The 20,686-nt window shown below is 45.1% G+C and overlaps 1 protein-coding gene across 3 annotated transcripts; it reads left to right on the top strand.

Moving 5' to 3' along the window:
• The first annotated feature begins 1,973 nt into the window (after positions 1-1,973).
• TGIF1 (TGFB induced factor homeobox 1) lies at positions 1,974-13,701 on the top strand. 3 transcript variants are annotated; one of them, XM_041477579.1, is made up of 4 exons: positions 1,974-3,425; positions 3,837-4,450; positions 11,088-11,314; positions 12,645-13,701. In XM_041477579.1, the coding sequence occupies exons 2-4, from the start codon at positions 4,435-4,437 to the stop codon at positions 13,209-13,211; spliced, it is 810 nt and encodes a 269-aa protein (XP_041333513.1). In that variant the 5' UTR covers positions 1,974-3,425; positions 3,837-4,434; the 3' UTR covers positions 13,212-13,701. The 3 variants fall into 3 exon arrangements, with proteins under 3 accessions (XP_041333513.1, XP_041333512.1, XP_041333514.1); XM_041477578.1 differs by lacking the exon at positions 1,974-3,425 and having other exon boundaries at positions 3,496-4,450; XM_041477580.1 differs by lacking the exons at positions 1,974-3,425; positions 3,837-4,450 and adding an exon at positions 4,474-6,273.
• Positions 13,702-20,686: the final 6,985 nt, after the last annotated feature.

The raw sequence follows: 20,686 nt of genomic DNA, 5'->3' as shown, positions 1-20,686 counted from the left end.
TTGGGAGTAATTCTCATATGAAAAGAGTGAGAAATTTTCTGTCAAAAGACAGTCATGAGGAAAGATATAAAATAATGAATGGTACCAAAGCAGGAATTTTTGTGGGTTTTTTTTCTCAAAGCACAAGAGGCTATTAAATGAAATAAGTAAGAAAAAAAAAAAATAGCAATGCATTTTTATGTAATTCACAATTCAACATGCTTCTCTGCCACTCAAATGCCATTACAAAATTCTAGTGCTATGAAGATATTAAACTTTTATACCAATGTAAAGACTATACAGCTGGGTCAGTAATAAACTCTGAAGTTCTATTAAACTATTCCTCCAGTGCTTGTACTGAACTATTAAATATTTGAATGGGACATTTTTGGGGAAATTTTACCTCAATTTTTGCCTTGTGCAGCCTCTCCTTTCCTGTGAAACACTGAAACTACTCAATGTCATGGGCTAGAAAAGGTGAAGGTTAGCTGTGACCTGCAGTAGTGACTCCTGTTTTTCTATGGACAGATATATTCACCTGTTGCATTCCTTTACTCTTACTGCCATAGGCGTGACCTGCTTAACTTTGTCCTGCTTAATTCTATTCTGACTACAATTTAATAAGTTTTATCACAAATATTTCAACAGCACCTAAGTGTCAACGGATTTATTTTCATAACAACCTTGCGGGGGAGGGGGTAAAATGCTATCTGGTTAATAAATGGGAAACTGGAATAAAAAGACCAAGATAACAAATGTCCACAAGCCTGATTTGCCTGGGTCCTGATTTCCCAGAGTACTTCCTTTAATAGTTTCTGTGACCGAAACATCGCCTTGGAGACTTCAGCAGTTAGGCAAACACAGTCCCAGCACCTCAAAGCAAAGCACTTGCAAAGTAAGAAACATACAATGAGTCGTGCAAGGTATTTTGCACGCGGCAATGTGACAGGACAGAAACATGTGCGCACCATCACTGGAAACTGATAAATCTATGATGCTGGACAATCATGGAGTAATTAAAAATCCAGCCCCTCCAGTTTAATTTCTCTCCCTTTTTAGAATCCAGCTTTACAAACACAGCATGTCTGTGCAGATGGGTCCAGACAGAGCTGAACTTGTTCTGACTAAACCAAGCTGTTCCAACCTGTTGGCACAGATGCATCTTGATGCACGTGTACACCACTACCTACCCAAGGAGCTGCAGAGATGCCAAAGTTGCTCAGCATGAAGCAGTTTGAACTGCTGGTGAGATACAACTCACAGTGCTGATGCAGCTCTAGCAGATTAAGTAACTCTAAAAACACAGCCTCACGAACACCCGAAGGGAAAATAAAAACTGCAGAAAGCTACATATTGCCTTCCGTACCTTCTACTTCTGCAAGCAGCAGCCAATACTAATACACATGATCATCTCACAGACCACCAGGTTACTTGCTACAAAACTGAGTTGATCAATGCATTAGATTTGAGCTCAGGCAAATCACCTGCCCTCCTTTTAGATACAGCCTTGTTTCAGGTGTGTTGAAGTTTTACCGGCAGAGAGAGCTGTGGGGGTTTCCTTCCACTGCACTACTTTTTTTGCAAACTTTAACCCACTACCACCTGGAGCACATATCAGGAGTCTTTAAGTGGGAAAAAAAAGGCAGCCAAAATTTGTGGACAAACCTAAGATACTGCGCCAGGCAACTACTGCAAGGTGAACTTTCACACAAACCCACTTTCAATCTTTCCTGTTGGTCCCAGCTATGGGTATATCCCTACATACGTTGAAGGAGGAACTTGTTTTGAAACCTTTCCATGCATTTTATAGTATACCACAGGAGCTAGGAATGAACACCCACTGGTCCATAGCCTTCTCCTACTAGCTAAAAAGCTGCCACACAAAGTTGAAATTTATATTTTCCTAGAAAGGCTGTTTCTAAAGGTTTTGAAAAGAAAAAGTAACTTGAGTTCAGTGTGAAAATAATTTTTTTATTTTTTCTCCTTATAGAAATGACCTCGTCAAATAAGAAAAACCAAACCAAACAAACCAATTTAAACAAACCTCTAAGGGAAAAAAAAAAAAAATGGAAAAAAATAAGGAAAGAGCTAGTTTCAGAGATCCCACAGATTTGCCTGCAGTCCCAAGGACAATGAACAGGCGTGAGGCGGCTCTGGCGGCAAGGAGAAAGGGAAATCTCTTCGAATCCTTGACGTGTCTTTTGTTAACTTCCCATAATTGCTTTTTTGGCATGACCATCGCCCGGACGCTCGGAACAAGCAGTTCGAAGCGCCAGCCCTCACAGCTGGGAAGCAGGGCTCTTCCACAACAAAAACAAAACAGTAAAAGCCAAAATAAAGCCATACGGCGGCGTGCGCGCACAACCCCCGCCCCTGAGCCACCAAGTCCCTCGGGGGCACGGCTCGGGTGAAAACACCGGCCCCGAGCGAGCCTCGTCCTGCCGGGCTGACACCGCGCGGGGCGGCAGCACCGAGCAGCGGCACCCCCTGGACACCGCCAGGGGCGACGCGGCGGGAATGCGGCGGGAAGGGCGGGCGGAGGGCGCTCGGTCGGCGGGCAATGGCCCGGATCGCGCTGCCGCCGGCGGGACCTCGGACCGCGCCGCACAAGCTCCCGCCTGGCACGGCGCCGTCAGTCAGTCAGTCAGTCAGTGTGCCGTGCCTCGCTGACCTACAGCCGGACACGCCGCCCAGCAGCCGCCAGCACAAGGGTCACCCATGCCGGGGCGAACGTCCGGCCCCGCAGAGCAGCCGACACCGAGTCCTTGGCTAAGTGACGTGACTCACCAGCTGCCCTCCCCCTCACACATCCCCCGTTCGGCGTACAACAGCTGTTTTATCTCCCGCTGTAATTACGCCACATAAAAATAGTTACAAGGTACTTGGGGAAGGCTTGCTGCTAAAACGCTGTTGCTTCCCTTGTGCAGTGAATGCGGATTTGCGCGGGTGCCCGCGCCGCTGGGGGGGTGCAGGGTGGTGGGGAGGGAATGATCCCCGCTCTGCCGTAGGAATCCATTATTTCATCAGCCGTTTCAGGCGCCTGCTGCTCGCCCCCCGCGCCTGCCCGGCCGGGAACAGCCCCGCACGTGCCGGTGCGGGAGTGACACAGACACGCTCCCGTGGAATGAGTGCACGCCCGCGCCCTCACGCCTGCTCCGCGGCCAGGCGGCTTCTTTTCCTTTCCTTTCCACGCTGAAACCTTCAAGCGGCTGGGCATTCAGCAGTTTTGATTTTTTATTATTATTTTTTTTTAAATCTGATTTTGTCGGGGGGCGGCGGGGGTAGCGCCGGGACCCGCCGCCGAGGCCGCCTGTGCCCGGGGAGAGCTCTCCACCTCGCTAGGGAGGCTGCAGCGAGCTGCTGGCGGGTGTCACGTTTCCCATCCCGGAGGAAAAGAAACTGTTGCTGCTGCAGAGCGTGCTCGCCTGACAGCGATGAGTCAAGCTGTGAGACTTCTCTCTTTTACAGCTGCGATCATGTGCCGCAGCAAAATCTACCGGGCTGTTGGGGGGGGGGGGGGGGGTCGAGGGGGAGAAAAACAACCTTTTACGAACTGATGTAAAAATAACCGCAGAAACGGGGCTCGCCTTCCCCGCGGGGGTGGGTGGGGGTGTGTGTGGCCTGCGCCGGCCAGGCGGGGCTCCTTCAGCACCATAGGGGATCGGCTCGGCAGTCAGGAGGGGGGCGCCGGTCTTTGGAGGGCTCCTTCCCTTCCCCTGCCGTACGGACTCTTCTTTCTTCTCCTCTATTCACGCGAAGGAGTGGGTGGTTCGTCCGGCAGCAACAGGAGGAGGCTAGTCAAGGGCAGCTGTCAAAATCTCCCCCCCACCCCCGCCTCTTCCTTCTTCTCCTTCCAGTTTAATGATCAAACGTCTGCTTGAAGAAAGGCGAGGGAGCGGGAGGCACGGAGAGCTCCCCCCGCCGCTGCTGTTGTGTGTGCATGAGCGAGCGGGTACAGGCGGACACCCCCCCGCTCCGGCCGGTCCCTCCCCTCCCGTCTGACAGAGCCTCAACACCCGGGAGGGGAGGGAGGAGAGAGGAGGAGGAGGAGGAGGCAGCAGCCGCCGCGAGTGCCAGTGCAGCGCACGGTTACTCTCCCGTACTCACTGCGGGGAGGTGGGGGAGGGCGGGCGCTGTGTACCTTTCTCTCCCGTGCCTTTCCTCACTTTAACAGGCCGGGGCCAATCGCCAGCAGAAGGGAACAAAGGGAAGGGGGGAGGGAAGCCCACCCCGGCCGCACTAGAAAGCCCCCGGGGGAGGCAGAGCCCTGCGGCTCCCGCTGACAGCAGCGCGGCCGGTGACCGGGCGCCTGGCTCCGCGGCGGTGTTTCTTCTTTCTTCATCGACCTTCTCCTCCTCGCTGAGCTTAAAGGGGGAAAGCAGCGTCCGGCGAAGGGAGAGAAACTTGGGTCGGTGCGTGGGGTGTCCGGCGATCGGCTCGGTCCTCGCGATCAAGATGAAAAGTAAAAAAGGTAGTTGTGATGGGGTGCCGGGACAAAGGGGGGTGCCCCGCGCCCCTAGCCGGGGTGGAAAGGGGAAGGGGGGGCTGTCGCTAAGCTAGCAGGAGTCCCTTTGCCTTCTCGGCCTTTTGTCCCCCGTGCCCCCCCCGCGCCCCCTGGCCTGAATCCCGTGAAAGATTGTAGTGGATGCTCCGCTCCCAGACAAAACATGCGGGGCTGTTGTTTGGAGGCGGCTGCCTCTCTGCGCCGCTGGCTCCCTGTCAAAAACATGTCCAGCCGTTCGCCTCGTGTCCTCCGCCAACTTTTGTTCTCGCCCCCTCCGTGGAGCCTCTTCCCCCTGCCCTCCCGTAAAACACTTTTGAACGCTTTTCCGCACGGAGCCCCACCATCCCCGAGAGGGGGACGAGGGTGCGGGTGGTTTTCCCAACTTGGGGCGAGGAGAGCGGGGCCGTCCGGCAACTCTTTGTTCGCGGGGCAGGCAGCGTGGGGCTTGAGGCGTGGGGGGGCATCGGTGGCAGGGCTTCGAACCCCTCCGCGCCCTCGACCGCCTTGTTTTGCTGAAAGTTGAAGCCTTTTTTATCCCTTTTAGCCCTTAAAACAGGGGGACGAAACACAAAGTACAAAAGTTTTGACGCAGGGTTAAAAGGAAAAAGACTTCCCCCCCCCCCTCCCCCCGCCCCATAACCATAATGCTGTTTGAGTTTTCTTTGTGTCCACTTCCAAACAGACAAACTTTACAGTTAGAGGATCGTTACTCATCGCACTCGTGGTGCTTTAAGTGCCCTTAAATTAGCGCTTGGCCACAAAGACGCGGAACGTGCTTTCGGATCTAGCGCTCCTGCGCTGGCTGGGAAGAAGTTCATAGCAAAGCAGTGTCTGTTCAGTTGCGATTTGCCAGTCGGCGGTGTGGCTGAAGGGTGTTTTGCATTCAAAGACCATTAAATGCTCCGAAGTGGAGGGTTAGAGGGGAGCAGTGCGCATGTTCAGTACTCCAGAGTTGTGCTGTTTTCGCCCTACTATGCATTCCTGCGGCTCCGTAGTAAAGCAGCCTCTCATTGTTAGTACCCTTGGAGCAATTAATGCATATGTAGTTCGTGAAATCATTGGGCTGCTGCAGACATGGTGTGTACTAATATGGTTTGTAGCCCTCGTCAGAAGTTTTTTTTGGACATGCCACTCGGCTAAGAGGAGCGCACACAAAGGGAACTGAGCCACAAAGGCGAAGTTTAAAGAGCAGGCAGGGTGGTGCTGAGGAGCGCAGCGTCCCGCGGGAGCCGAGTGGGGCTCGATCCCAGGCACTGCCGGAGCTGCGCCCCGAGCTCAGCCCCCTGTGCCCAGGGACTGCGCTGGGTTTTAAATGTCTTAGGTAGGTCGAGATTCTTCACCCTGTTGGAAGCAGTTTGTGGTTTGTTTCCCCCCTCCCCTCTTTTATAGTTTCGCTGAATTAATTTAGCCCAGTTATTTTTAGGACATTCCTATGCTGCCTATTTGCACAGCAGTGGTGAGCTGGTTTCCTGTCTGCTGTTGCTTCCATTGTTCAGACTTCTCTCCCCGAGGGCAGCTGCTGGTTGGTGAAATACCAAACTCCCTGCACTTTCAACTGTTGTTCTTGCCACCCCCGAAATAAATGCGTGTGGAAAACGCTGACGTAGTTTCTAGGTATGCATGTGTAGGGCTTTGTGTGTAAGAGTGTGTGTGTGTGTGTAAGTGTAAGCTCTGCTTTGAGGATTGCAAATCCCGGGCTGAAACAATGGAAACAATGAAAGGTGACAGGCGGGAGGGAGAACTTTTGAGAGGGGCCATGGGCCTGGGGTTTGCGTGGCACAAATTAAAAGGTGAAGAGACAAAGGCGGAAACTTTTTAAAAGATGTTAGGGCTAGGGTGCCTTTGTTTTAATAAAGGTTGGGCTTGTACTTATTTGTGACCTCCTGGCACTTGAAGCTCATTCAAGAAGTTTCAAAGAGTGACTTTATTACAGATTTCTTGCTTGCACTCCTAGAAAAATACCGTTTAGAGAGAAAAAAAAAGTATAGTACAGCCAAGTCTAGTTGCTTTAGAAGTAATAGAGTGCAAGCTGTAAAGTACAGAGGAAAACAAATAGGCTGGTTCCTCAATTATGAAACTCATTCAGAGGAGAGAGGTGGTGGTTTGTTTTTTTTGGTTTTTTTTTTTTTTCTGTGGAAATTCCCTTCTGTATCCTTGTAGTTTTTTGGTACTTATGAATAATTTTAAACTAAAGTATTTTTGTTGTTTATTTTTAAATTTGCATTGCATTTTGGTTAGATTTCTTGGTTTAGTGTGTGATGCTGTGTTTTTGTTGACGGTTAGTTTTGTTGAGGTTTTTTTTTTGTTTGTTTGTTTTTCTGTTTTTTTTTTTTCTTTTTTAAGCTAGCAGACTCTGGATTTAAACCTCAGGATTCTTCTATGGATAGTTTAATTTACAAATAATAACGTGATAGCAGTCACACGAAACCTACTTGGCTTGTTAATTAGCTGATTTAGAACACAGTCTCGAAAAGGCACAGGCATGTGCTCAAGTTTGTACATGTGAAGAATCTTACTGAACTTGGTTACAAAAGGATCGGAGGCTTGGATGGGAACTGGTTCTGTTTATCAGCGCTCGTAAAAAAAAAACCTCACTAAAGAAATTCAGAGAACCCTAAGGGGTGGGAGGTTTTCTTTAAGGTGATTTTTGTCCATCCCCTCTCTGGAGGGCAGAGATTGTTCCTTGTGGTATACTTTGTCCTCTTTTGAATAACAATTGGCTTCTGCCACTTCCTCTGTGAAGCTCTTCCTCGACACAATGGGATAGTTGTTTTTTTTTTGTGCCTTTTTTTTTTCCGCCCCCCTCATAGCCTAAATTTTTCGTTTGCTTAACTTCCATTTCATTTGTATCAGCCTCTGTAAATACTTTGTCCTCCCCCTCAAAGTATTTCAGCATACCTTTTTAAGTGGCAGTGGTTTGTTTTGAAATCAGCTTTAGTCATCACTGTACTTTTACTCAGGTTGTTTCAAGCTGTTAACTAACGTTTGAGCCCAGACTCCAGATCCTAGGTGTAATCTTCCCTGAGCTGATTACGGGGAGGACCTGTGAAGTCTTTGGGCTGTGATACAATGCAAAAGTGCATTCAGTCGTGTATATGACTTCAGCTGGGAAGTCAGGAGGATAAAGTAATTTATAAGGGGATGCTGATCATGTAGTCCTTAGGTCACTAATAGCACAGACTACTCTTTTAAGTGGCTGTGTGGAAATGAAGGAATGGGATTTTGTGTTGTTTCTCAGACCTCTCTGCAAATGAACTTGTGGTGCTTTAATTTTAGTTCTATAAAAGCAGGTTTTTTTTGTTTGGATTAAATGTATTTAGGAGGAGACATAAAATAGCCTGGCCATAGCCTGCTTTTAATACAAAATAAATTAGTAGGTCAGCTGGGGCTACTCATCGTGTCCACAGGCCTTTATTCTGGGTGTAAATAACAGTAAGCCAATGGTCCAGTCATGGAGCGTGGCCAGGACCCTTTTCAGTTGGGCCCTGTTAAAACAGGAAACCAGCAGCGAATAGGCTGATTACTAACAAGACGGAAAAACAAAGCTGGGTTGTAATCAGCAGGAATGCTTTAATGAAAACAGAGCCTTGACAGCAGCAATGTGGCTCCTGCTCTAGTAAAAAATATCAGCTGGGGTAGTGCGAGATTTCTAGCCATGACTTCCTGTTGCTGCTAGCTCTGTACTGCGCCTGAGAGATCTGCCACGAGTTCAGAGGGCTGATCAGCTATTTAAATGAGCTCATTTAAATGAGCAGAAGTCTGTACTACACTGGGTTTCCTGCTTAACCAAAACCTGCTTTGTGTCACTAACTTACTGTGTCAATTAATATGACACACTAAGGCAGCAGGTCAAAGGGCTGGCTCTGCTGGTGACTCATTTCTTGCTAGGTAGGTTACGGTTAGTCAGATGACAACTTTTACTTTAGCAAAAGATCTTATTTGAAAAGGGAGAAACGTTTTTGTAGTGCTGGCTTGCACACAGTATCTTATCCCTTTTTTTTTTTTTTTCCCAGCTAAAGGAAAAGCAACAGTTCTAGGAGAGGTTTTGCTGGTTTAAGTCAAGTTTTCTGAAATTCAGAGAGATGTCCGTGGAGTGTTTTAATTGTGTGGTAGATCCTGGAAAAGTCACTTCAGATTGGGTGGTGTGTACCTGTTGTACTTCTTGTTATGCCATGTAAATACTGCTTGCAGACCGTTAGACATCTAACTTTTTCACAGTAGTTTCTCCTTTCCTCTTGTTTCCAGCCCTTGCTGTTTGCCTCTCCCTCTTTTCCAAGGTCTTGCCTTACTGCCCATTATATTTAAAAACAAACAAAAAACCCAACCCTGTGAAGTGCTGCAACAGTTCTGGTTCCTGACAAACAAGAACAGCGCACTTCAAAACATTGTCTGAATAGCATGGGCTAGTTTTAGCTGGTTTTTAAATTCAATTTAAAAGGGCTGAGCTGCTTTGCAGAGCTGTCCTGTTGTCTCTGCAGGATCTTTGTTCCCAGAACTGTTCCTCATGGCTCCAGGAGCCTATGGTGCAAGGCATGGTCTCAGGTCAGGTTGCAAGCATGACAGCACTTTCCATGAAGCTATGACAAAGTGGTTTGCTTGGAATCATTGTAAAGCAAACTTTTGACATACTTTCTACATGAATTAAGAAACTGTTTACATAATTTGGAGTTTTATCTTGTGTTGGTTATTTAAATATTGTCCTATTGTTCCTGTTCCATGACTGGATAATTTATGTAGCTAATCATCAGATGAAAAATTTGGTATGTCAGTTTGGTGTTTGTCGGTTACATAAATCAGCAATTGGGAGAATGAAAACAATACCAAGTAAGTTACTGAAGCAACTATGCCAGACAGATTGTGGATTGATCATCCTGTTGGGAATGCTTGCGTATCAAAACTGTGCATTTCAAGTTGGACAACTTAAACTAAATTTAAGGATGTTGGAGCTATTCATAAATAGGGGAAGGAAAGAATAATTTACCGTGTCAGCTTTGGCTGAAGTTTGGAAGTGTGAGGAAAGGTCCTTCTCTGTTTCTCTCCCTACTCTCCTGCCAAGTATTAAGGAAAACTTGCACATGCATACCTTCTATCTTTCTTTGTGTGGTGCTGGGGGCTTTGGTAGCTGGCTGGTTGGTTTTTTTTAAAGGGCATTACTTCCTTCTTGCTTCTCACTTCCGTAAGTGCCTTTACTTATGGATATAACATAGTTTTATATAGTTTAATATTTTCACAGGTTCACTTCTGGTTGTTTAGGGCTTACTTTATTTCCTTGAATAGAATTTTTTAATTATGGGTGGTTTCCCACAGAAAAATTTTACTTCTGACATTTAGTTGGCTTTACTATTAAGGTTTTTAGTTTTGGTGTTACAAGTGAGCAAATTTCTTCCTTTCCATCCATCAACCCCCCAATCTAAATTCAGGAGACAAAAAGATTAAGGGCTTGTTTTCCTTCTGTAGTTTCTAAAACTGCTTTGGAAAGCCAGTGTGAGTTCACTTGAAATTAGTATTAATTTGTACTAGCTGAATGTGGGTAGTATCTTATTTGGACTTGTATATAGTTTGTAAGATTCCTAAAATTTCTGGTGAGTTTAAACCATGGTTTTCTTTGTGTTTTATGGAACTAGTGACTCGTGTATCCTACCAAAGGAGTAGAATTGTAGCCTTCCTAACTATTGAATAGTTCCTCATTTGTTTGATTTACATTCCATAGCTTCATGTTACTAGTAGTGTGGTATACATATATAAAGGGATAATCAGATTGTGAAATCTGTTCCTTCCTTTGTGTTGGAGGGAGAAGGTATGCAGTTAACTGGTAAGTTTGGAGTCCTTATAGTAAGCATAGCACAGAACGCACGTTTCCGGGGATAAAAATATGAGATGAAAACCACAAAGTTGAAAAAATAGGAGAAAAACTAGTACATCTAAATGATCATGGTTCTTTGATACAGAATAGAATTAACTGAGAGTCAATTTCCTGATAAACTGGTGAACTCTTAGGCACCCGATTCTTCCCTTCTTTTGCACTTTTTTCCCTTTGTAAGTGAAAATCTCCTTACAGGTGGTGAGAAACACAATTTTTCCCTTTCTTTTTCTCTTCTTTCATTAATTTTTCTGAATAGATGTAATTATTCATTTATAAAATCTACAACCTATCCCTCGCAAGAGACAAGCATCAGGATGTTAAGAAATCATTAAATACCCTATTGCTTGAGTTGGGTCTTGCATGCTGACCTTTTGCTCAGCCACTGGTTAGTTATCCTTGAAAAGAAGTGCTGGATGCATACCATAGCCAGCAAACTTGGACAATATCCTCATTAGATAGAAGCTATCTGATAACGTTCAGCAGATAAAAGGTTGCCAGGGGAACAAGAAAGTGAAGGTTTGCAGAGAAGAATTCCTTTAGGAACGGATCATTGGTGCTACTTTTTTGTTAGCTGACAGAAAAGCTACAGCATGACAGGTTAATGCTGCAGGACGGATCTCCCGTACAAGGGCTGTAACAGCAAAGGCAGCTCACGTGATATAAAATGTCTGTGCCATACAGTGCTGGAGCCAAGTAGTTAACGGATTTAGGAGGCTGATTGTGCTTGTCTTACAATTGTAGGTGTAGTTGCAATATCAGGCAGTGAAACGGAGGATGATGACACTATGGATGTCCCACTGGATCTTTCCTCATCTGCTGGCTCAGGCAAACGGCGGAGACGTGGCAACCTGCCCAAGGAATCTGTGCAGATTCTTCGGGACTGGCTCTATGAGCACCGATACAATGCTTATCCTTCAGAGCAAGAAAAAGCGCTGTTATCCCGACAAACACACCTTTCCACACTACAGGTATTTAAAAAAGTAGTTCTCCATTCTAAAGGAGCTGTTTTCTGTTTTAAATCACCTGTGGTCTAGTCATGGATACAAATGTTTACACTGCATGCGAGATTTCCTTTTTTATTGCTACTCTCCTGCTGATGGCACTCATAAGGAGAGATAGAGACTGATTATGTGTTACGATGATCTTTGTTTATTGGGAATAAAATTATTTCTCTGGGAGAACAGACAGTCATGAATTGGAGCATGCATGCTAATTTTTTGCAGAACCGTGCCCCAAAAGACATAAAGTGTCTGTACAAGGTAATTTATTGTGAGAAGAAGGTATTTATTTGTCAACAGAGGTTTTATGGTGATAGATGTGCAGCTTAGCATGTAACTCTTCACTTGTAAAATGGCAACTTGATGCTCGTTCCAGTAGAACACGGACACGTATAATTATGTGTGTGATCACTGCCATTAAAATCAGTGGAACAACCTGTATGAGATAGAGCTACTCAAGGGTGTTAGTGCAGGTATGATGAGGTGTTTGTATGTTTATTTTGGATTCTTATCCTGGGATGCCACTGGCATCTGTGAGGTCCCTTGGGCGCATCATTCTCATCTTCTGTGATCGCTCGTCTTTGGTCGAATAGCTTTTGCCCATTGCTGCATCCCATGTTGTGGGAAGGTGGCTGCATGAGAACTTGGGTAAACGAGGGTTTGGTTTTGGGAGCTGCTAAATAGAGAGCACTCCTGTTGAGTCCTGGGCTTTATTTTTCCATGATAATTCATTAGTGCAAAGTTCATAATTGGCTATAGAGTAAAATTTTCTTAATGCAACATTACAAAGAAGACTTCCTTTATGTAGTACAGAGAAAAAAGACGTTAAACTATAAACTATCCTGTATTGCCCAGGAAACTGGTTGATATTTAAACAAGGACAAACTTAAGTGAGGTAATTCATGTTATGTCTGTCGACACAGTCAGTTGAACAAGGAAAATCAGTAACTATTTGTGGGAGGAGTGGCTCTCTTCAGAGAGAAAAGGTTTTCCTGTTGTTAATTAACCTAAGCTAGGGAACAATAGCCAATAGGTTAATGTGTGTGCACAGAGTTAAAAGCTAAACTCCTAGTTTGGACTTCAGATGTCCAGGGGCTTTCTGTAACAGGAGCAGGGAGTTGGTAGCACGGGGACAAGGGAAGGGCCTTTGCCAGGCATGTCAGAACTTGTCAGTAGGTCTCTATTTTGTTGTGCAGTGCAGGAAACTGCTTGGAGGGATTCATTAATCTAACTGTCTGCTCTAGTGGCACATAGTTGGGAATGAATGAAGGTAGAAATTAAGATGTCATTATATTCCCAGGTCTGCAACTGGTTTATCAATGCACGCCGCAGGCTGTTACCTGACATGCTGAGGAAGGATGGCAAAGACCCAAATCAGTTCACTATCTCGCGGCGAGGGACCAAGCTTCCCGAGGGCGGCCTGGTGGAGTCTGCCATCAGCACAAAGAACTACATTCCCCTGCTGGATGAGACTGCCTTCCTTCCCGCTGCCGCGCCGCTCGGCAAAACTGTGTCCTCTCCCAAGGCGGCTTCCCCGGGATCGGTCCTGGCTCGGCCATCAGTGATTTGCCACACGACTGTGACTGCGTTGAAAGATGCCCCTTTCCACTTTTGCCAGCCAGCTGATGTAGGCCAGACCACGGACCTGCAGCAGGCCCCGGCTGGCGGCTTCACAGATAGCCCCCTCTCCTGCCACGAGGACGCATCCAAACTGGGACCTGGTGCAAACACACAGAGTGGGCTCTTTAACACTCCTCCTCCAACACCACCAGACCTTAACCAGGATTTTAGTGGATTTCAGCTTCTGGTGGATGTTGCACTCAAAAGGGCGGCAGAGATGGAGTTGCAGGCAAAACTTATGGCCTAAATCCCCTTCCTTCTCCTTCCCCGTTTTGTTTTACCAGGCAGGGATCTAACAGCTGTGTGGTTATTGCCACCCACACGATATCAAAAGACTTCACTGCGTTATTATTATTTTTTTTTATTAATCTTATTTGCACAAGGGGATTGCTGAAATGAAGCTTCCTGTCACTGAGATGGTCTTCAGTGGAATACGGTCATTCCAAGAATTACGAACTTAAAGCTACTGTAGAAAGAAAGGATTGTGTGTTTTGTTGGGATTTTTTTAATGTTTTCTTTGTAGATTTTTCATAATGTGAGATGTTTCCCAAGATCATGTGATTTGTTTTGTTTCTTTCAGACTGTGCAATATCTAGTAATGATATAGAGTCTTCTTATCATTCCCATGTGGAACGGAATATACCGACACGTTGTCTAAATTTTCAATTTTTTAAACAATACAAACTTTGGATGATCATGCTTTTTTCCCATAATATAATAAAATATTTTCTTTAAAAGTGATGCATACAGAGTATTTTGTTGAATACAAGCTTTGAAGAAAACATGAATTACCCTTGAAACAAATGGAAGTGAGAAATATTTTTGAGCTCATACTGACTTTGTTTGGTTCAGAGAGCCATGAACCAAACTACCAGTTGTTGTTAACCAGATGTTTAAGAAAAATGCTGAGAAGTGGGCCAGAAGTACCTGATTGTGTTCTGCTATGTTGAAATTTTTTAAGGTGCCAAAGGGAGCTATGTAGGCAATTCTGACTAAATTTCAGAGGGAAACCTTGGGCCCCTCTAACAGTTCCAGCTCTTGGCTCCTTGAAATATTTTAGGGCTGGGAAATGTGATGGCCCATGGGAAGATCTGAAGATAAAAGGAAGAGGCCAGAAGAGGGGCTGGGACAAGTGTTCTTTGCAGATCTTTGTGATGCAGCTCCTAGACATGACTGGTGACAAATTTTGATAGGGGAGGGCAAGCGCTTCTAGCCTTACTTGGACTAGCAATGACAAGGCTTTTACTCAGTAATTCTAGTAGACTGAAATAAAGTAGGCAGTATTGCATTGAAATCTGAGTTCTGGGACCCAGGTCTTTTTAAGACACTTTAACAGGTGGTTGGCTAAGATTTAGAAGAGATCCCTGTTGTATTGGGTTGTATTTTTGCCAACAGAATCTAAGTTACCTTTCAGAAAAGGACTTTGCTATCAAAATGACTTATTACTGAAAATGGTGAAGACTTGTAACTCACATTTCAACTTACTTGAATGTCAGTCGACCACCCTTAGCCTTCCAGCAACAATGAAATAACAGACCTCCAGGGTAAAAAAAATTACTGCTTCTGGCTAATCTTTAAAAACAAACCAGTTGTCTGTTTGGGAGGTTGGGGGAGGGCTTTGAGGAGTAGGAGAGTTGGTGAATTTAAGGATATCTTTATGAGTAGAAAGAAGACTACAATATTCTGACTGCTATACTGTTTTGCTGTGGCCTTTATAATTTTCTAGTGTCAGATACATTTTGTTTGTTCTCTGGAGTGTTCTTTGGAATTTTTCTGAACTTGTGCCTTTCTTGAACCTTCTTGTTTAAAATCAAAATGGCAAACAGTAAACACTGGTTTACTTATGACTGCTTTGGTAACACAGTCTCCTAATATACTGTATGAATATAGAATTATTTTTTAAAAAATTGGAAATAAAGCTGGAAAATAATTTTGAACATAGAGATGGCTGTATACTCTGTCTTCAAGGCATTGCAGGTGGGTACAGGAAGAGCCTGGTGTAGTGTTTGTGGACACGCTGTACTTGATACTTCTGAGCTATTTTTCCTGGGATACCTATGTTTGTATTGTTTGGTTGGGTTTTTTTAATGACTAATGTAAAATGGAAGTGTACTTTTTTGTCACTGTGAGGTTCATGTTGAGGGAAAAGTTGGTTAATAGACATGGTTTTGTGGAATAGGTGATTTATCTTTAAGGGGTGCTACACACCCAAAGTGGAGTGTCATCTTTGATAAAGGTTTGGAAGATGCCTTGTCCTTTCCGGTTCTTGCTGGAAGGAACTTTATTGCAACATTCCTTACACCCATGCTTCATGAATGAAAGAAAGACAGCCTCACAAGTACGTTTGCATTGTTTGATTTGAATTGCTAGACATTTTCCTCTTTTGTTTCCTTTTTTTTCAAAGCAGTTTGCTGGTGTGCTGTGGGGCACTCACATCATTAAAGGGCATTTTCAGAGATCTTTACTCTTCATTACTTTGCCCTTTAACATAAAAAATGTCCGCAAGTTTAAAAAGAAAAAACTTTGCTGGTTGAACTGACCAGTTCTGTAATTTCACTAAGGCAGCTGCAATATTGAAAATGAAAATAGAATGAGGAAGAAAGCTGTTGCCATTCAGGTTAACAGTTTTCATTGAAAGTAAAAGCCTGTGGTCTCTCTGCTGTTTTCATTTAATATTATGCCACGCAAAGTAGTATTAGTGTAAATGACCACCAAAGTCCTGCTCGTGTGATTAGCACTGCATTTCCATTTTGCTGACTGACTTACCGTGGGAACTGCACTGGTGACCAATTTTGATTGAGGCTAGTTATATACTTCTTAAATTATGACTTGTATTAAGGTTACACCTAGAAGTTTGGCTGTACTCACAAGTCAGATGGCTGTGGCTGAGTAGCACCTGACACCACACCATGTAAAAGCTTTTCCCTAGCCTGAGGTGTTATTTAATTTAGAAGAAGAAAATGACTCATATTGAGTACCCACTAAAATGTATCAAAAGGGAGTTTCTGCTCTCTTGTAATCTAGCGCTGATAGTTTGGTGCTGGCTATTGACGTTTACCTAAACCTGTTTTTATTGAGCATAAACCTGAAGTAACTTTAGATAAAGTTATCAAAGGTAGGTAGGTATATGTAGGGCATTGGGTGGAGCTAGGATCCTGAACTGAGCAGGAGTCCAAGTAACAAACCAAAGGCTTCAAGTGCTGGCCACAGATCCCTGGCAGAGCAAACAAAAATTTATTTGTCAAACTTATTTTACCACGGAAAAGAAAAAAATAATATAAAGAAGCAGTGAGACAACATGGGTGGTTTTGCTGTTCTTGCAGCAGTGATAAACCTAAATGCAAAGCAGTTTTGTCAGAACCCAGTCTCTGACTGAAAACACACACTTCGGCTGGAAGCTGAAGGGAAGGCACTGCCGTGTGTTACTGGAGACTGTGTGGCCAGCCAGGGCGTCAGCGAGCTAAGAGGTATGACAAATTCATGCCAGGGAAAACAGCTCTCACGCAGACTTCGTCAACCTTGTTTTCATGGCTTTTGTGTCTTGTAAACAAGTTGTGGCAGCTGCATGTGATAAATCTCTGCGCAAAGCAAAAATAATTACAATAGGGAGGGAATCTTGACCCTGGCGTCGCTGCCTGCGTGCAGGGAGGGGGTGTTGTCTCGCTGCCTGTTGCGGGGGGTGGTTTGCGGTGTCCCACACGTCTCCCAGCCTGTGCCATGAGGTCAGCGTACATGGCTGTAAAACCGTTGGAGCTGCAGCAGCTGGCCCCGTGCTGTGGGGGCGGGAATGGGGCGAGCGGGGCTGGAAGCTGGGCTAACTTCACGGCTGCGCCATCCCGGGCCACGCTGGCTCGGATAACAGCGGGATCCTGCTGCCCGGGCAGGCAGAGCGGGGGGCGTGCGAGAACTTCACTGGAAAAGGGGAAGCAGGAGAAAGGAAGCAGCAACCAGGGAGAGAGGGTGTGTGGTGAGGATTCGGTTTTCCCCTTGGAGATGAGGTAAGGCTGCAGTGGGAAGCCCGGCCCACAGAAGGTGCAGTGCAGCTGGGAGTCCAGGTGCACCGTGACCCTGTTCAGTGTCACTTTCACACCTATGGTATTTAGGCCACTTGCAGTTAACTGTGCCCTGCCTGCCAAAGTCTGTTTTCATTTGCCATTTCTCTTCAATCACTTAGGCAGGGTTTTTTGGTAACCCCTGGAGTACTTTACATTCTTTTTAAAACTCATTTAGTTTAGTATTTTATTTTTTTTTCCCTTTCTCTACTTGGCATCTTGCAATTGTCAACTTCCCGCCTGGCTTTTTCCCAGTAGGGATTACTGGCACAAATACAGCTCATATTCACTTTTCAGGACATTACTTGTTTAAAGTCTCCTGTTCACCAACTGCCAGAGTTGTTACATCTCTATCCTGTTTCGCTGGTTCAGCAGGCTCTTCTCCCATGAGTTCCAGCCTTCAGACTGAAGGAGAAGAGATTAGATTAGCCACTCACTCTAGCAAAATGTCACTTAGAGCTGTTGCTGTTCCAGACATGATAATTGCACCCATGTGTGCTGTATGCGGTTCAGTGTCTATTCCAGTCCCTGTCACGACAATGAGTGCCTGGAGTTCTGCACACACAGAAAATCATATAAGCTGGTACTAGCTATGCTACAAAGTAAAATCTCAGGCTGCTTTCTCCATCTGTATTTTGCATGCGCTCCTGCTGACAGCTCAAAGCCATTTTGCTCACCTTTCCCTTTGAAACTGGCTTTATTTGCCTTTAAACTCCTTTTTCTTTCTGAAGCTGAGGTGTCAGGTCTGGGACTACAGCTGGCAGGAATCTCAAGTCCTGCTACACACATTTGCAGAACAGGGTAGCTTTCACCAACAGGTCGACTTCACAGCCCTTTGTAGCTCTGCAGAGCTGCTTCATTGTGCAACATGAATCACAGTCCCTGAAGCTGATGCAGCCATGAATAAATCGCATCTGCCTCCCAGCTAATTTGTGTTCCACTGGATAGGAGAGTTTCTGCCAAATTCCATGTGTTTCTACTGACAAACAAGGTGTTGATCTTTCAGCTGCTTACACAACGTGTAATAAACCTGTAAAAAGGCACAGGAGTACTTTGAATTAGTGACTTAACTGGGGGGAGGAGGGGGGGCACAGGTGGCAGATTGTGAGTTGAATGAGTGCAGCTGACAACCATCTAACCCTGTTTATTCTTGGATAGTTTCCCTAGGACCACAGACCAGGGCTGTGGCTGCTTTCTCTAATTGCAGCCTAGGCAGTGCCTGCCCTGGGCACCAAGCCCTATCTCTAGGTGTGTAACAACATGACCCTCTCAGAGTGAAGAACCCTTGTCTAGGCATATATAAACCCTGCACATGGTTTTTTTTATGAGCCTTTCATCACATCATTTAGCTGACATTAAAAGAGGATTGACCTGATGATGGTGAGAGTGGGTCAGTCCCAGAGCTGTGGGTTTTGCAGTAGATATATCTGTGTTTGCCTGGCTTCTCTGAGTCTTTCCATCTCTGTAGAGTTGCCACACTGCTGGGGAAATAGTGACCTGGAGCTCCTCCATCAGTGACATTTCACAAGTTGGCAGGACTTGCCTTCTTTTTGGGAATATTCATTTTTATATGTAGTAGTACAGAAATAATTCCCAACTCTGAGGCTTGTAGTTTTACTAGTATGGCTTTCTATAAGTGTACAGAGAATGTTTGATCCTGCCTCTGAAGTCCCTGCAGCCTGATAGCTCTGTGGGAAATATGTGTCACACACTCCACACTTGCTTCTGCTTCCTCTCCAAAACCAAACAGGGCCTGAGTGGCTTCCATAAGGGATAAACCATTTGGTTTCTTTAACTGATGTGTCCTGTCTAGTTTCAGCATAAACCAAGTGTTCTTCCCTATCTCAATTTTTCCTCTGGTGTTCTAGTTCTTTTGCAGGAACACAATTGGTTTTTTTTGTTGATTGGCAAATAAATTTTAGTGTTTAGCTGGGGCTCTTGGCCTTTAGAAGCCTCTCCTGTAGAAGCTGTTGATGGAGAAGATAGTCTTGATCATAATATGCCATCAGTTTATAGATTTTACCAAGATGCAGTTCTGTGTGTGTATATGTATGTCTATATCCCATATATATCCTAGTAAGGATACCATATATATATATTGGCCCTAGAATTTATATAAAAAAATTAAAGTAATTTGACCGATGTGAGAAGAATGTGATGTTCCCAAGCTTGCTTTTATGAATTCATATAGCTTGTCTTGGAAATTGTTCTGGATAGAAGACACATAACTGATGGTAAGGATCTCAACAGTTTTGTAATTTTCCTGAGTAAGCATTCAGCTGTTTTGCCAGAGCCTGTAATTTCACTTCCTTTTCTAGCCTGCAAAGTTCTGATTGCTTGACCTTGTGTCCAGTGTTTATTTTGTTTTCTTTTGCACTTCTAGTCTCATTCCTTGCTTGAACTCTCCCTCTATCATTTCTTTGTCTGTTTGACTTGTGAGTGCTTACATAATATCATGCATAGTCCATTTAACTAGGTTAGAGATATTTTGCCTAGTTTTGTACTGTTTTGAAAGGCATCTGATTTCTGTTACTCCACTACACTAACCACAACAGCAAATCTTGCTCTGATGCACACAGATCAACTTCTGTTTATGAGAGAAAGCACATTTTCCCTGTGTAGATAGCTCAGCTTTTTTCTAACTTCTGCTTTTTGTGTTGTGACAGGGGAAAGGCAAGGAAAGAAGCAATTAATAATAAAATCCATTGGGCATTTTCAAAAATGCAGGGATTATTTTTAGTTTTGAGTTAGTGGTGTTGCTGGTTTCAGTGCGCTTTCAGAGTCCTGGCTCTGCTGCCATGAACCTTCTCCTGGTGAGGTGTGAAGCAGACATTCCTCTGCTAACCTGAATGAAAAGGTTAGTTCAGGTTATTGTATTAAACACTGCTTAGGCAGTTGCTTCTGTAACTCATTCTTCATGTTTAATTCAGCTGGCTTGCATTCAGCCAAGGTATTTCCAGTGATGTGCTGCCAGCTTTCTCCAAAGGCCTCCTCAAAAGTTTTTCTTCCTTAGCTGGTGATATGTGGAAAAAAACTCCTGTAACTATCTTGATTTAGTGTATAGATTTGCATCTGCGAAGCACATACTGTCTGTCGTAAAACAGCCAGTCCCCCTACCTCCCTTCCCCTGCCAAACCTACCTTAACCCCTGCTACTGTGTCCATGACACCTGGGGCAGAGAGGAATGTCCCAGTCAACCGCTGAAGGGAGAGTGACATCCCTTACCATCTCTTTGAACCCTGGGAGGAGGTGGTGGGAATGCAGACATACAGGTCTCCCTATGGGAGAGTTCACACTCGGTCCTGCAACGCCTTAGCCCTTCAGCTGTGTGTGATCATGGGGTGCTGGTGGTCTTGGGGAGGGCAGCGTGTGAAGCCCAGCTGGCTATTGTGCCCACAGCCAGCACCACTCTCTGAGCTTCCTCTGATGTGGCAGTGTGAGTTTAAATAAGCAGGAGGCATGAAAGGAGGTGTGGGGGACTGTGTCATTTCTCTCATATTTACACTGATAAGCAACAGGTATTTCCGCTGTGAAAAATTTAATTTCCTTTCCTTTTGAAATGCAGTGATGCAGAAGCCCAGGTTTCCTTCCACGGGGTCAGAAGAGCAAGGAGGGCTGCACGGCCCAGCTGATGCCTGTGTTGGCCAGACTCTCCCCATCTGGCAGAAGT

The sequence above is a fragment of the Pyrgilauda ruficollis genome, unplaced genomic scaffold, assembly GCF_017590135.1.
Source record: "Pyrgilauda ruficollis isolate IOZ18807 unplaced genomic scaffold, ASM1759013v1 scaffold41, whole genome shotgun sequence".
Taxonomy (NCBI): Eukaryota; Metazoa; Chordata; class Aves; order Passeriformes; family Passeridae; genus Pyrgilauda; species Pyrgilauda ruficollis.
The sequence above is the reverse complement of the archived record's forward strand: the minus strand, read 5'-3'. Positions and strand labels throughout refer to the sequence as shown.

What these genes read in the sequence shown, in the direction of transcription:
- TGIF1 (XM_041477580.1), top strand. Translation starts at nt 6,189, where the DNA reads ATGGAAACAATGAAAGGTGACAGGCGGGAGGGAGAACTTTTGAGAGGG. An exon ending in TGCGTGGCACAAATTAAAAG is followed by an intron (nt 6,274 to 11,087) that starts GTGAAGAGACAA and finishes TTACAATTGTAG; the next exon opens with GTGTAGTTGCAATATCAGGC. An exon ending in CACACCTTTCCACACTACAG is followed by an intron (nt 11,315 to 12,644) that starts GTATTTAAAAAA and finishes TTATATTCCCAG; the next exon opens with GTCTGCAACTGGTTTATCAA.